Genomic DNA, 13,007 nt, shown 5'->3' on the forward strand with positions numbered 1-13,007 from the left:
TATATTCCGTAAAAATATACTGCTTCTTTTTAAGTGAATAGTGTCGAATTATGTGGATACATTGAAAAGAAAAGGAGCATATATTGCAAATCTTTATTACATCTTGAGGAAGGGATATTAGTGAAATGAGGCTGTTGCTGATGGATCAACACATATAGAATTTGTTATGAATTATTGCTATGTTAAGAATTATTCCAAGAATCATAAGCCATATATTAGATAAAATTTATATAAAATGCTTTGTAAATGTTAAAGTGCTCTTTAAATGCTACTTATTATCTTTTAGTTAAAATTATTTTTCATATGTTCCTTATAAACTTTGTAGAGCAAGTTTAATTAAATGACTGAGACACTTGAAATTCACAGGAGACAAAATCCAAGAAAAACATCAGTAGTAAAACTTCATGTCCTCAAATATCATTGACATAGATGCCCAGAGTTTAAGCAACATACAAGAGGAATCAGATAAGTCCTATTGTAAGGAGCCAAACTTGATCTCCTAGGTAACACTAAGACTTGATGGAATGAAACATGAGTGCACCATGGTTCTAGATGAATATACCATATTCGAAAGAAACTGGGTCAGCAAAAGCTGGGAAAGAGTGAAATAGTCTTGCTGTTCTTTTGTTCAAATTTATATCCTCAGCATTTAGCACAATGCCTGACACTAAATATTGATTGATTGGTTGATTGATAAGATGCACCATAAAGAATATATTTCAAAATAAGTCTTTATAAGTTGTCTAGGTGCAGGGAAATTCTCTAAATCAAGCTTAGCTGTATTTGTGAGCAGGAAAAAAAAAGTGAGTTAAACCTCAGTTACACTCATAAATTCAAGTCCTTGATCTTGCCTTCTCACACAAATATTTTTCCCTTTTCATATTCATTCATTATTGTTTCACATGACCACAGTCTTTTATTATTCCATTTTTCTTTTTTTCCTTAAAAACCTTAATCCCTCTTCATTGTCAGCACCACTTCTCACTTTGTTTTCCTCATTCTCTTTCCTTTTCTCAGCCCCTTTGTGAATCACTTCAGCTCTACATTGTTCCTTGAGCTTGTGTACAACACCCTCTCCTTTTGCTTATCACAACTGGATAAATCTTATCCCTAGGTGACTTCTGCCATAGTTAAGCTACTGAATAAAATTAGAGGAAAAAAAACAGAAGAACCACACTGATTGGGACCACTATATTTTGATCTTACATAATCCCAACTGAATCCTTATTAAAACAAGACAGTGTTTTGGTACCTCCCAAATCATTTATTTTTACATCCCTGGTATTTATTTCAAAGCTTTCTCTGCCTTCTCAATTTTTTCACTTATATATTCCCTCTTGATGTGTTCTCAACTGAGGATTTTGTTCAGACTTCACTGAAAAAAAATGCCATTCATCAAAAATTACCTTTCTACCCTTCTCATTGTATACTACTGAGACATCTTTCCCATTATCTCCTTCATCACTCCTGTCTCACTTTAAAAGGACCTTTCTCCTTGCCAGAGCAAACCCTTTTATATGAACCCTTGCTCTTGATCTCCTTTCCTTTTTCTCCTGTAGATTGTCCCCTCTTAACATCCTACAGTCTCTTATTATCCTCACCCTCTCTCTGTTATGGTTTCTTCCCTTTTGCTTAAAAAATGTATTCATGCCTTCCTAGCCTTAAAACAAATCAAAAATTCCACAACCTCACTTGATCTGACCATCTTCACTAACTATTGTCCTTTCCTCTTCTTCTTGGCTATGTGCTTTGAAAAGACCATCTATAATAAGTACCTTCAGGGGCAGCTAGGTGGCACAGTGGATAGAGCACTGGCCCTGGAGTCAGGAGTACCTGAGTTCAAATCCAGCCTCAGATACTTAATAATTATCTAGCTTTGTGGCCTTGGACAAGCCACTTAACTCCATTTGCCTTGCAAAAACCTATAATAAGTACTCCCAACTCTTTTTATCCTCTCACTTAATATTAAACATCACAGTTCATCTGAAATTGAACTCTTTAAAATTGCCCAGGATCTCTTAAGGGCTTTTCTTATCCTTTTTTTTTTTTAAACCTATTTCCAACATTGATCACTCTCTTTTCCTGGATACTCTTGCCTCTCTAGGTTTACATGGTACTTCTGCCTGCTGGTCCTCCTCCTTGTCTAATGCCTTCTCAGCTTCCTTTGGTGTTGGATCTTAATCAATGTCATGCACATTGACCATGTATATCCCTTAAGGCTCTATCTTGAGCTGTCTCTTCTTTTCCCTCTACTGTCTTCCTTAGTAATCTTATCAGCTCCCATGGGTGTAATTATTATTTCCTTGCAGATGATTCCCAGACCTATTTTCAGACATAATAGCTCTCCTGAGCTAGTTTTACATCACCAGGTGCCTTTTGGCCATTGGTATTTCATGGCCCATGGTTTCTGAAACTCATTATGTTTCAAACAAAACTTGTTGATTTTTTTTGGCCTCTTCAGACCTTCTTATCTTCCCAACTTACTGTTTTCAAGGTACCATCATCCTCTTGGGTAACTTCTATTAGATTGTTATTATTCTTAGTTTCTGCCTCTTATTCACTATACATATATGATCTTTTGTCAAGTTTTGTCATTTCTTCTCATATCTCTTATAAACATCACCTTCTCTTCACTTTCACACTTAACCACCCTTGTGTAGACCCTTTTCACCTGTAACCTGAGCTGTTTCTGGTTGGTTTATCTGCTTTAAGTCTCATCCCATCCCAGTGATTGTCCTAAAGTACATACTTATCTCACTTTATTAACCCACCATCACCACTACTTAGTTTATTACAGGCTGTTCTACTTTGCCTCTGTAATCAAATACAAAATTTTCTGGCACTGGAAAACACCCTCAGGATTAAACTTAAAACCCTGAAATAAGATATAGCTATCTAAGTTCCCAACCTGCCACTGAGAGTGACAGGTTTAAGAAGATCACTGGCACTTACATGTGCTACAGCTTTCAAAGCCTTGTGCTTTACATAAGCAACTAAGAAATGTTTTAGGGGTGGCTAGGTGGTGCAGTGAATAGAGCACCAGCCTTGGAGTCAGGAGTACCTGGGTTCAAATCCGACCTCAGACACTTAATAATTACCTAGCCGTGTGGTCTTGGGCAAGCCATTTAACCCCATTGCCTTAAAAATCTAAAAAAAAAAAAAAGAAAGTTTTATATATTGATAAATTTCACTGTAGCATTATTAATTTGGGAGTAATATGTTGTAATATGTATCCACTACCAGGGCAATATCACATGGGAAGTAATGGTTTCTGAGTATGATGATATAAATAAAAATTTCATCCAAAAGCATAATCTTATTGAGAAATTATCATAAATTAAAATCTTTGAAACACCCAAGCTGAACTTTCCACTTCTTAAAAAACTTAGATATGCAGAATCCAGTGACCAAAATAATCTGCAAATTATAATTAAATTAAATACTTCCATATACTACCTGACATTAAGATTTTGTCTTTTGCCCATAAAGCAACTTACTCTACCAAAGCAAATTGTAGTCTGTCTATAATTCAGTTTTGTAGAGTTGATAGAAGCAGAAAGATTATAGATTGCACATTCTCCTGGTCACACAGTCACTGTCATATATAAGAGTTCGTTTACATCCCTTTCTCTGTACTCACACAGCCAACAGTAATACAAATTCTCATTAACTCTTTCTTTGCATAGCCTTTATATTGGTCTTCCTGCAAAAGCTATCCCTTCACTCCAATCTATCTCTCTTTGGACTGCCAAAGTAATTTTCCCAAATCATCTCACTTTTTCATCACACACAGACACACACACACACACACACACACACACACACACACACAAACTCAGTCAATACAGTACTCCCTGTTAAAATCAGAATCAAATGTAAAAATTTTCTCTTTTCATTCAAACTATACAATATGGCTTCTTTGTATCTTATTGGTGGTCTTAAACTATTTAACCTTCTACATGCACTTTAGCTTACTACACTGGCTTTCTTGCTATTCCATATAGAACAGCTAGATGGCATAGTGGATAGAGCACTGGCCTTGGAATCAGGAGGACAGGAGTTCAAATTAAGCCTCTGACACTTACTAGCTCTGTGACCTTGGGCAAGTCTTTTAAACTTGATGGCCCAGCATCCAGAACCATCTCCAGTCATCCTGGTTCATGTCCAGCTACTGGATCCAGATGGTTCTAGAGGAGAAAGTGAGGCTGTTGACAGCCCCCCTCACTCAAATCCAATTCAGGTACTTGTCATGCCATCACCTCCTTGATGTTGTGGTCTTCTTCAAAAATGAAGGATAATATTAGTAAGCTATTTCTCTTAATACCCCTGACTACTCACTCGGATCTTTAATGTTTTCCCTCCTTACTTCTTCCTTCTAATTTATTTCAAGAGTTATCATTACTCATACCTTCTTTCTGTTTTGTGTCTGAGGTCACCTTCCTCTAATTCTATTTGCATTTTGTTTAAACACTGTTGTATCATATGGTGTCCCTCATTAGAATGTTAGCTCTTGGAATAAAGAAATGGTTACTATTGTATCTACAGTGATGGACAAGTAGTTGATTGGTTCTAGAATATGATAACTTGATTTCCAGAACTCAACACTCCTTGACTTGTTCAGATGTATCTCTTCAGAGCTACTTCTTTCTCAAGGTCAACTAGGTTCCTCCAATCACTCTTCCATTTTTCAAGTTCTCACAATATCCCATACCCCAGAAAAATGAAGATAAAAACAGAAGGTAACCTCATCCCCAGATCCAGGTTTGCTTAAGAATCTATGCACTCACAGGCAGACATGGTGAAGAGAATGTCCCCTATCCCCTTCCCCTGAGCTTTAGACTCATCCTAATACTTCTTAGCCAGAAGGAAGGAGAGACCTATTTTTCATTGTAACACTCACTGGTGAGTAACCTTTATTTAAACATAATGTAAGTGCTCAGCAATCATGGTAAACTTGTACCATATGCTCTGACTGGGGGACAGAGTCCCCCATTACAAGTTTTCATTCATTTCCAGGAGACTCAAATCCCTTAAAGCGTTGGTCTATCTTGAACTTTATACCCAGGACAAGAAAACATTGGCCATTCCTTCAAAGTACCTTTTAAAAAGGCGGGGCCTGATATGTAAAGATCCTTGTACTTGGAATCCGGAGACATCAAACCAAATGGTATTAGTTCAAGTCCCAGTTCTGCTAATAGCTGTGTGACTCTCATTAAGCCACTTTACTCCTCTTAGTCTTAGTTTCCTCATTTATAAAACAATTAATACTTAAAATTTTTGACACTCTTATGCAAAATTGCTTTTTAAACTTTAAAAACATCTCAATGGTTAATATGGTTCTAATGTGCATGGTTATATATGGATTCAGAGGGAAAGTAATAATTTGTTCTTTTTAACCTATATTAGGTTGTTTTCTGTCAGGAAGAGGGGGAGGAAAAAAGTAAAACTGAAAACCTTGCAAAAAAATGATTGTTGAAAACAACTGTAGTATCTAGTTATTTGGAAAAATAAATATTTAAATAAAAATATATTAATAGATGCTGCTGTTATTTTGAGATTTTTGTTCTCATGCTATTCAAAATGTAATACAAAGTAATAGACTTCAAAATAAACATAGAATTTAATCTTTGCAAAACTAATCAGTTTGTTATTTTGTATAATAATTTTTGTTTGTTTTTGTGGACTTCATTGTAGAAATAAAGGTTATCATTTAAATTCAGTCATATTCCCCAAGATGTAAAATCTCTTATTTATAATCATTTTGCATACTCTTGATATTTGTTGATATATTGTCCAAAGACTTTCTTGACTTGGATAACAATAAGATATATCTTTGGGACAATGAGATATTGGGAGCTGAGAAATTGAAAGTTGATTTAAAAATTAATAAATATTCAATAACAACTCAGTTTATTAAATTTAACTATATTTGGTAATACTTTTTAAATTCAAAATTTCTGTTAGAAACTTAGATTAGACCAACACCTCACACCCTTTACCAAGATAAGATCCAAATGGTTACAGGACATAGACATAAAAAACAATACTATAAGCAAATTAGAAGATCAAGGATTAGTCTAACTGTCAGATCTATGGAAAGGGGAACAGTTTATTATAACTAAGGAAGAGTTGGAGAACATCACCAAAAATCAATTAGATGATTTCAATTACATTAAATTAAAAAGCTTTTGCACAGATAAAACCAATGTAACCAAGATCAAAAGAAATGTAGTAAATTGGGAAACAATCATTACAACTAATGATTCTGATAAAGGACTCATTTCTAAAATATACAGAGAACTGAGTCATATTTTTAAAACAAAAAGGCATTCCCCAATTGACAAATGGTCAAAGGATATGCAAAGGCAATTTACAGATGAGGAGATCAAAGTAATCTATAGCCATTTGAAAAAATGCTCTAAATCATTAATTATTAGAGAAATGCAAATTAAAGCTTCTCTGAGGTACCACCTCATACCTCTCAGATTGGCCAGTATGACCAGGAAGGATAATGATCATTGTTGGAAGGGATGTGGGAAATCTGGGACACTGTTACACTGTTGGTGGAGCTGTGAACTCATCCAACCCTTCTGGGGAGCTATTTGGAACTATGCCCAAAGGGCAACAAAAATGTGCATACCCTTTGACCCAGCAATACCACTACTGGGTCTATACCCTGAAGAGATGAGGAAAAAGGGTAAAAACATTACTTGTACAAAAATATTTATAGCAGCCCTGTTTGTGGTGGCAAAGAATTGGAAATCCAGTAAATGTCCTTCAATTGGGGAATGGCTTAGCAAACTGTGGTATATGTATGTCATGGAACACTATTGTTCTATTAGAAACCAGGAGGGATGGGATTTCAGGGAAACCTGGAGGCATTTGCATGAACTGATGCTGAGTGAGATGAGCAGAACCAGAAAAACACTGTACACCCTAACAGCAACATGGGAGTGATGTTCAACCTTGAAGGACTTGCTCATTCCATCAGTGCAACAATTGGGAACAATTTTGGGCTGTCTGCAAAGGAGAGTACCATCTGTATCCAGATAAGGAGCTGTGGAGTTTGAACAAAGTACAAGGACTATTCCCTTTAATTTAGAAATAAAACCAGATATCTTATTGTCTGATCTTGTTACCTCTTAGACTTCTCTTCTCTTTAAGGATAAGATTTCTCTCTCATCACACCCAATTTGAATCAAGGTACAACATGGAAACAAAGTAAAGACTGACAGAGTGCTTTCTGTGGGGGGGGGGGAGGGGGGAGGGAAGCAAGATTGGGGGAAAATGTAAAACTCAAATAATAACTTTAATAAAAATAAATTTAAATTAAAAAAATTCAGATTTTCTACATGATCACTTTGTGGAGATGTTTTGAGTTCCTTTTTTGTTTTGTCAAATATCTAATGATAACCAAGGCATTTTGTTTTATTTTATATATGTCTGTGTGTGTGTGTGTGTGTGTGTGTGTGTGTCTTTTTTTCAGGATTTTATTTTATTGTTAGAATTTTTATCTATACTTTTCCTGCTAATATTTTTCAGGAGTATGATGATGGCTATGGCACTGCTTATGATGAGCAAAGTTATGACTCCTATGATAACAGCTATAGTACCCCAGCACAAAGGTAAGACTCAATCCCTACTTTTACTCTTCCTAAAACTAAGTACTATCCAAACCACATTTTTTGTCTAAAGTGGGAAATAAAGTAAATGTAAACTACAACCTTAGAATTATGATTCCTATATGCTATTACCTATGAAATTGAGGTAATTAAACTTGTTCTGCTCCTCAAAACATTTTTCTTAAAATATACTAATCTCATTAATCAGTCAACAAAGATTTTTTAAGTGTTTACAATATGCCAAACTCCTTTTTTAGGAAAGGCAATAGCAATCTCTTCCCATAGCTAGGTTAGAGAAAAGTATAGAGGGGAGAGTAAATTGAAAGGACACTGGGAAAAGTAGGAAGGATTCAGATTGTGAAGAGCTTTAAATATCAAACAAAGAATTTATATTTGATTCTGGAGGCAGTCGGGTACCACTTATTGAGTAAGGAAGGGACACTGGTAGCTGAGGGGAGAGAAGATGGATTGAAGAGAAACTTAATTCAAGAAGACCAATCACAAGTGTACTGCAATAGCCCAAACTTGAAGTAATGAGTATCTATAATAGAATGTTGTCTTCTGTGTCAGAAGAAAGAAAAGGATATATAGGAAAGCTACTATGAAATTTGAAAGGATTTGATAACCATGTGATATGTTCATTGAATTCAAAATTGGAGTCGAAAATCACATCTAAGTTGTGAACCTGGTTAACTTGTAATTCCTCAAATAGGAATTCAGAAAAGGGTGTGATTTTCAGAGGAAAGGTAATAACTTACTCTTTTGAGCTTGAGATTCTTACAAGAAAAAACAGTTTAAGATGTCTAATGTTTAATGGAGTTCAAGAAAAAGACTAAACTGGATAAAGGAATGTCAAAATAGTCTGCATAGAGAGTAACTGGTAAAATCACTAAGTGAAAGGATGTATCAAAACTTAATAGTTACCAAAGTCTTTAAGTTGGATATCCTTGGTGGATATTTAGGGGTAGAGGCTTTGTGCCTTCATGAGGGATTTGACTAGCTGACTTCTGAGATTTCTTTTCAATTTAAGTCAGTTTTTATTCAGTTATTAGTCAGGTCGGTTAGTAAACATTTATGGAATACTAGTATGTGTCAGGTGTTGTGCTAAGTCTTGAGGATACAAAGACAGACCAAGGACAGCTCCTGCTCCCAAGGAGTGTAACACAAAGAACTGTGTGCAAATAAACTAGCTATAGAATCAATTAGGGATAACCCAAAGAGGAAAAGTACTACAAATAGGGGAGATTTATTCCAAATGATTTGAAAAAGTCTTATCAGAATTAATCTGGATCGGGGCAGCTAGGTGGCACAGTGGATAAAGCACCGGCCCTGGAGTCAGGAGTACCTGGGTTCAAATCCAGTCTCAGACACTTAGTAATTACCTAGCTATGTGGCCTTGGGCAAGCCACTTAACCCCATTTGCCTTGCAAAAAAAACCCAGAATTAATCTGGATCTAAAATAAGACAGATGGTGTTACTTGTACAGTGAATAGAATATCAGGCTGAGAATCAAAAGGCCCATGTTCAGATCTGCCATCAGATTATCTCTGTGACCCTGGGCAAGTCACTTAACTATGTTTTTCTTAGTTTCCTCATCTGAAAAATGAACTGGAGGAGAAAATGGCAGACTATTCAGGTTTTGCATGGGGAAAAAAACCCATATTGCATTCTGAGTAGTCAAACAACTAAAATGACTGAGCAACAACAATTAAAATATAGTAATGCCCTCCTGAGAAGCTCTGCCATTCTGAACTTACATTACATGATCCTGTAGCCTGGTGAAAATACTGAAATGTACAGCATTCCCCTTATCATTTTCATTAATCTGTTAAAAAAAAATACTGGACATTTGATCTCTTTGTTGAAACTATTCTAGCTTTTTGTAATCCCTGCTTCCTTAAGATTGCTAGCCATTTATTTTATAATATATTCTAGAATTGTATAAGCAATACAGGGCTATAATTTGCAAGTTCATTTCTCTTCCCTATTTTGAAAACCAGGACATAACTAAGATTCTTGACTGCTTACCATCTCTCATACAGTGCGTCATCTTTCTACTCTCTTCCCTGTACCTGGAATGCTTTTCTCAACTCCACCCCTTGGCTTCCCAGGTTCCCTTCAAGACTTAGTACAAATTCTGCCTTCTTTTGAAGAGTTTTCTGGTTCTTTTCCGCCCTAAGGCTCCCAACTCTCAATTCTCATTGCTAGAGTCTTTCCTCTGAGATTATCTTAAATCCTCTCTCCCTCCCTCCCCCTGTGTGTGTAAACAGACACACACACACACACACACACACACACACACAAATATTTACATATATATAATATATATAAATATATATTCATATATGTACTTTATGTTGACTGACTGAAATTCTCATCTCCTAAATTACCAGCCATCTCTTAAATTGTCATATTTCATGGGGTTTTTTCCTCAGTCTGCATCCTTCCTAATCTATCATGCTTCATATAGTATTGATGACTCTATTCTCTTACAAACTATCCTCTCTGGCTTTTTCTGATAACATTCTCTCCTAGTCTTCCTGACTGACCACTCTACAGTTTCCTCTGATGAATCATTGTCCACATCATGATATCCCTTAATTGTATATGTTCTTCAGAATTCTTTTTTTATTGTTTTTTTATTTTTAAAATTTTACCCCAGCTCTGTGCAAAAGAAAGTTTCAACATTTACTTCTAAAACCTTGAGTTTCTCTCCCTTCCACCCACTCTGTTCCCCTCATTGAGAAAGTTACTTGGCTTAGGTTAAAAATGTGTAGCCATAAAAACATTACTTCAATAATCATGTTGTAAAAGTAAATATAATCCTGACACAAACAAAGAGGAAAAACCTCAAGGAAAATAAGATGAAAAAGAGTATATTTCAGTCTATATTTAGACATCATCATCTCTGTCTTTGGGGTGGATAGCATTTCTATCATAAGTCCATCAGAAAAATCACTTCAATATTTTTTCCACAGTTGCTAATGCTAGTTGTATATATCCCTCAAACCTACTCCCCCACACCCTCATTTACTCTATTCTTGCTCTCCTTTCACCCTGCCTCTCCTCAAAAGGACCAAAATAATTGTCTATGGTCAGATCTTTTTTGCATTTTTTGCTCAGTCTGTGACCTGATTTTAACTCTTTGTTAAGGTAGGGCTCTGCTTCCAGAGTGAAAGAAGGTTTTTGCAAGCTGTTTTCAGGGACACTCCCCAAGGACCTGCAAGTCCTCTATTACTTCAACATCTTAGGAGAGGCTCTGACTGCTCTTCTGCCTGTGTTCTGGTCTGTGGGTGGCCACAAGCACTTACCCTGTCCTAGGACAGTGAGCAGGGCCCTGCTCTGCTGCAGCCTTGAGCTCTATTGTGCTTCTGCTCCTCTTCCTGAGACTGGAGCCCCAGACTCTGACCCAGATCTAAGTGTGGACAAAGTCACAAAGTCCTGCCCCAGGGAGAACAGAGGAGACCTCTGCAGTCTCCCCCTACCTAACCCTTTATGTCCATGGACTGAGTGCTCTGGAAGCAGCTGCTAGGAGGTTCCTAAGCCTGCTCCTGGTCCCCTGGGGCAAGGCCTGCACTGAGGCCTGTGCTGGCTTGGCCTCCACTCTCACTCTGGTGCCGAAGACTTTTCCTGCTGACCTTTCCAGTTGTCCTTGGCAATCTTGGGCTGGGACAGACCCAGGTGCCCCCAAGTAGCTGGGCCCATGTTGTGGTGCAAAGACCCTTCTTGTGGATCTTTAAGTTGTCTTGGGCTGGGAAATTTGCTTCAATCAATTTTTTTTGTGGGTTCTGCCCCTCTAGATTTTGTTTAGAATCAGTATTTAAATGTATTTGGAATGGTTTGGAGGAGAGTTTGCAAGAGTCCCTGCCTTTACTCTGCCATCTTGAATGCGCCCCCATTCCTCAGAATTCTTCCCTAAATTCTGCTCCTCTGTGCTCTTTTAATATCTTCCATAACTTCCATGTTTTAATTACCATCTCTATGCATGTAATAGTAACAGTAACAGCAATAACTGATATTTATGTAACACTTTAAATTTGCTAAGAACTTTCCATGCATTATCTCAGTTGACTCATGGATCTATCTAACCTGGGGCTTTCTGTTGCATTTCATAGAGTCCTGCATCCTAAATTAGACATTTCAAACTGACTGTTGAAGATCCCTCAAGCCTAGCCTGTCCAAACCTGAGTTCATTGTCATCTCCTCTTCTTCAAACCTTCTCTCTTCCATATTTCCTTACACCTTTCCAAAGCCACCCACCAGTGTCCTAAATTCATAACTCCATTGTTATTCTCTGCTCCTCACTCACCCTCACTTTACATACTGGGTCAGTTGCCAAATCTCTCTACTACCTATACCTGTGCAAAATCCAGTGATGCAGGGTCCATGGCTAGGAGGCAGGAGCAGTAGCAGAGTCAGGATTTGGACTGTATGAACCCAACAGAGAGAATCCAGGCACACCCCTTGAGGTGGCAAGATCATCAATACTAAATATCTTATACACATTCATTAAATGCACCATCTAGACCGGAAAATGTGCATATATAATAAAAGGATCTGCAAACACTAAGAGAATTGGAGCAGGCACCTGCTTCATGGATACACTCAGCCCGTTTTTGAGGGATTGGGTAATCTGAGGTAAAACAGCTCTCTGTCCCTTCACCTCACATCTTTCCCTATATTTGAAGCTAAAATACACAAATTCACCTGTATTTGTATATGAAAATGACTAGAATCATACAGAAATTACATATATAACAGATCAGTGAACAAGTATTAATTTTTTTTTTACTTTTTGTGATATCAGGGCTGCCTGTCCTTTGCCTCTCCTGACCACACATCCCTGGCAAAATCTATCTTATCCTGTCCATTCACTCCAGTCACACAACTACCACCTTGGTTCAGTCTTTCAGAAATTCTGATCTAATTTGTTGCATTGGCCTCCTGAATGGTCTCCTTACCTCAAATCTTTCTTCTCTTAAAGCCATCCTCCACATAGCTAGCAAAGTTTTCCTTATTTGCATTTCCAACCACATTACTCCCTTACTAATGTAATTTCTTAAGCTCCCAGCTACCTCTTAGATAAAATTTTAGTTTTGAAGTCCCTCACAAGCTAGCCCCAACCTGACTTATCTAGCCTAAATGAATATTATTCTCCCACTGTATAATCTCGTCATATTGACCTTCATTTTATTCTTTGCACATAACTCATCATCTCCTGTCTCTAGTCTTTACAGTCTTCTGTTTCTCATGCCTGTGTTCTCTCATCTTCTACTCAAAATCCCTTTCTTCTTTCCATATGCTTATGAAGAATATCTTTACCACATTCCAAACTGGGCAAAATGTTGTTGTTTTCCCTTTCACACTACCTTGTATTTAATTAAT

The 13,007-nt window shown here is 36.9% G+C and overlaps 1 protein-coding gene across 8 annotated transcripts in view; it reads left to right on the forward strand.

The window, feature by feature from the left end:
• The window catches only part of KHDRBS3 (KH RNA binding domain containing, signal transduction associated 3), a 291,640-nt gene that overhangs the window by 212,152 nt on the left and 66,481 nt on the right, over positions 1-13,007 (forward strand). For all 8 annotated transcript variants that reach the window (XM_074202590.1, XM_074202591.1, XM_074202593.1 and 5 more), the window contains exon 7: positions 7,543-7,625. In XM_074202590.1, coding sequence (XP_074058691.1) covers positions 7,543-7,625 — 83 coding nt within the window. The remainder of the gene's footprint in view (positions 1-7,542; positions 7,626-13,007) is intronic.

Source organism: Macrotis lagotis, chromosome X (genome assembly GCF_037893015.1).
Source record: "Macrotis lagotis isolate mMagLag1 chromosome X, bilby.v1.9.chrom.fasta, whole genome shotgun sequence".
Lineage (NCBI taxonomy): Eukaryota > Metazoa > Chordata > Mammalia > Peramelemorphia > Peramelidae > Macrotis > Macrotis lagotis.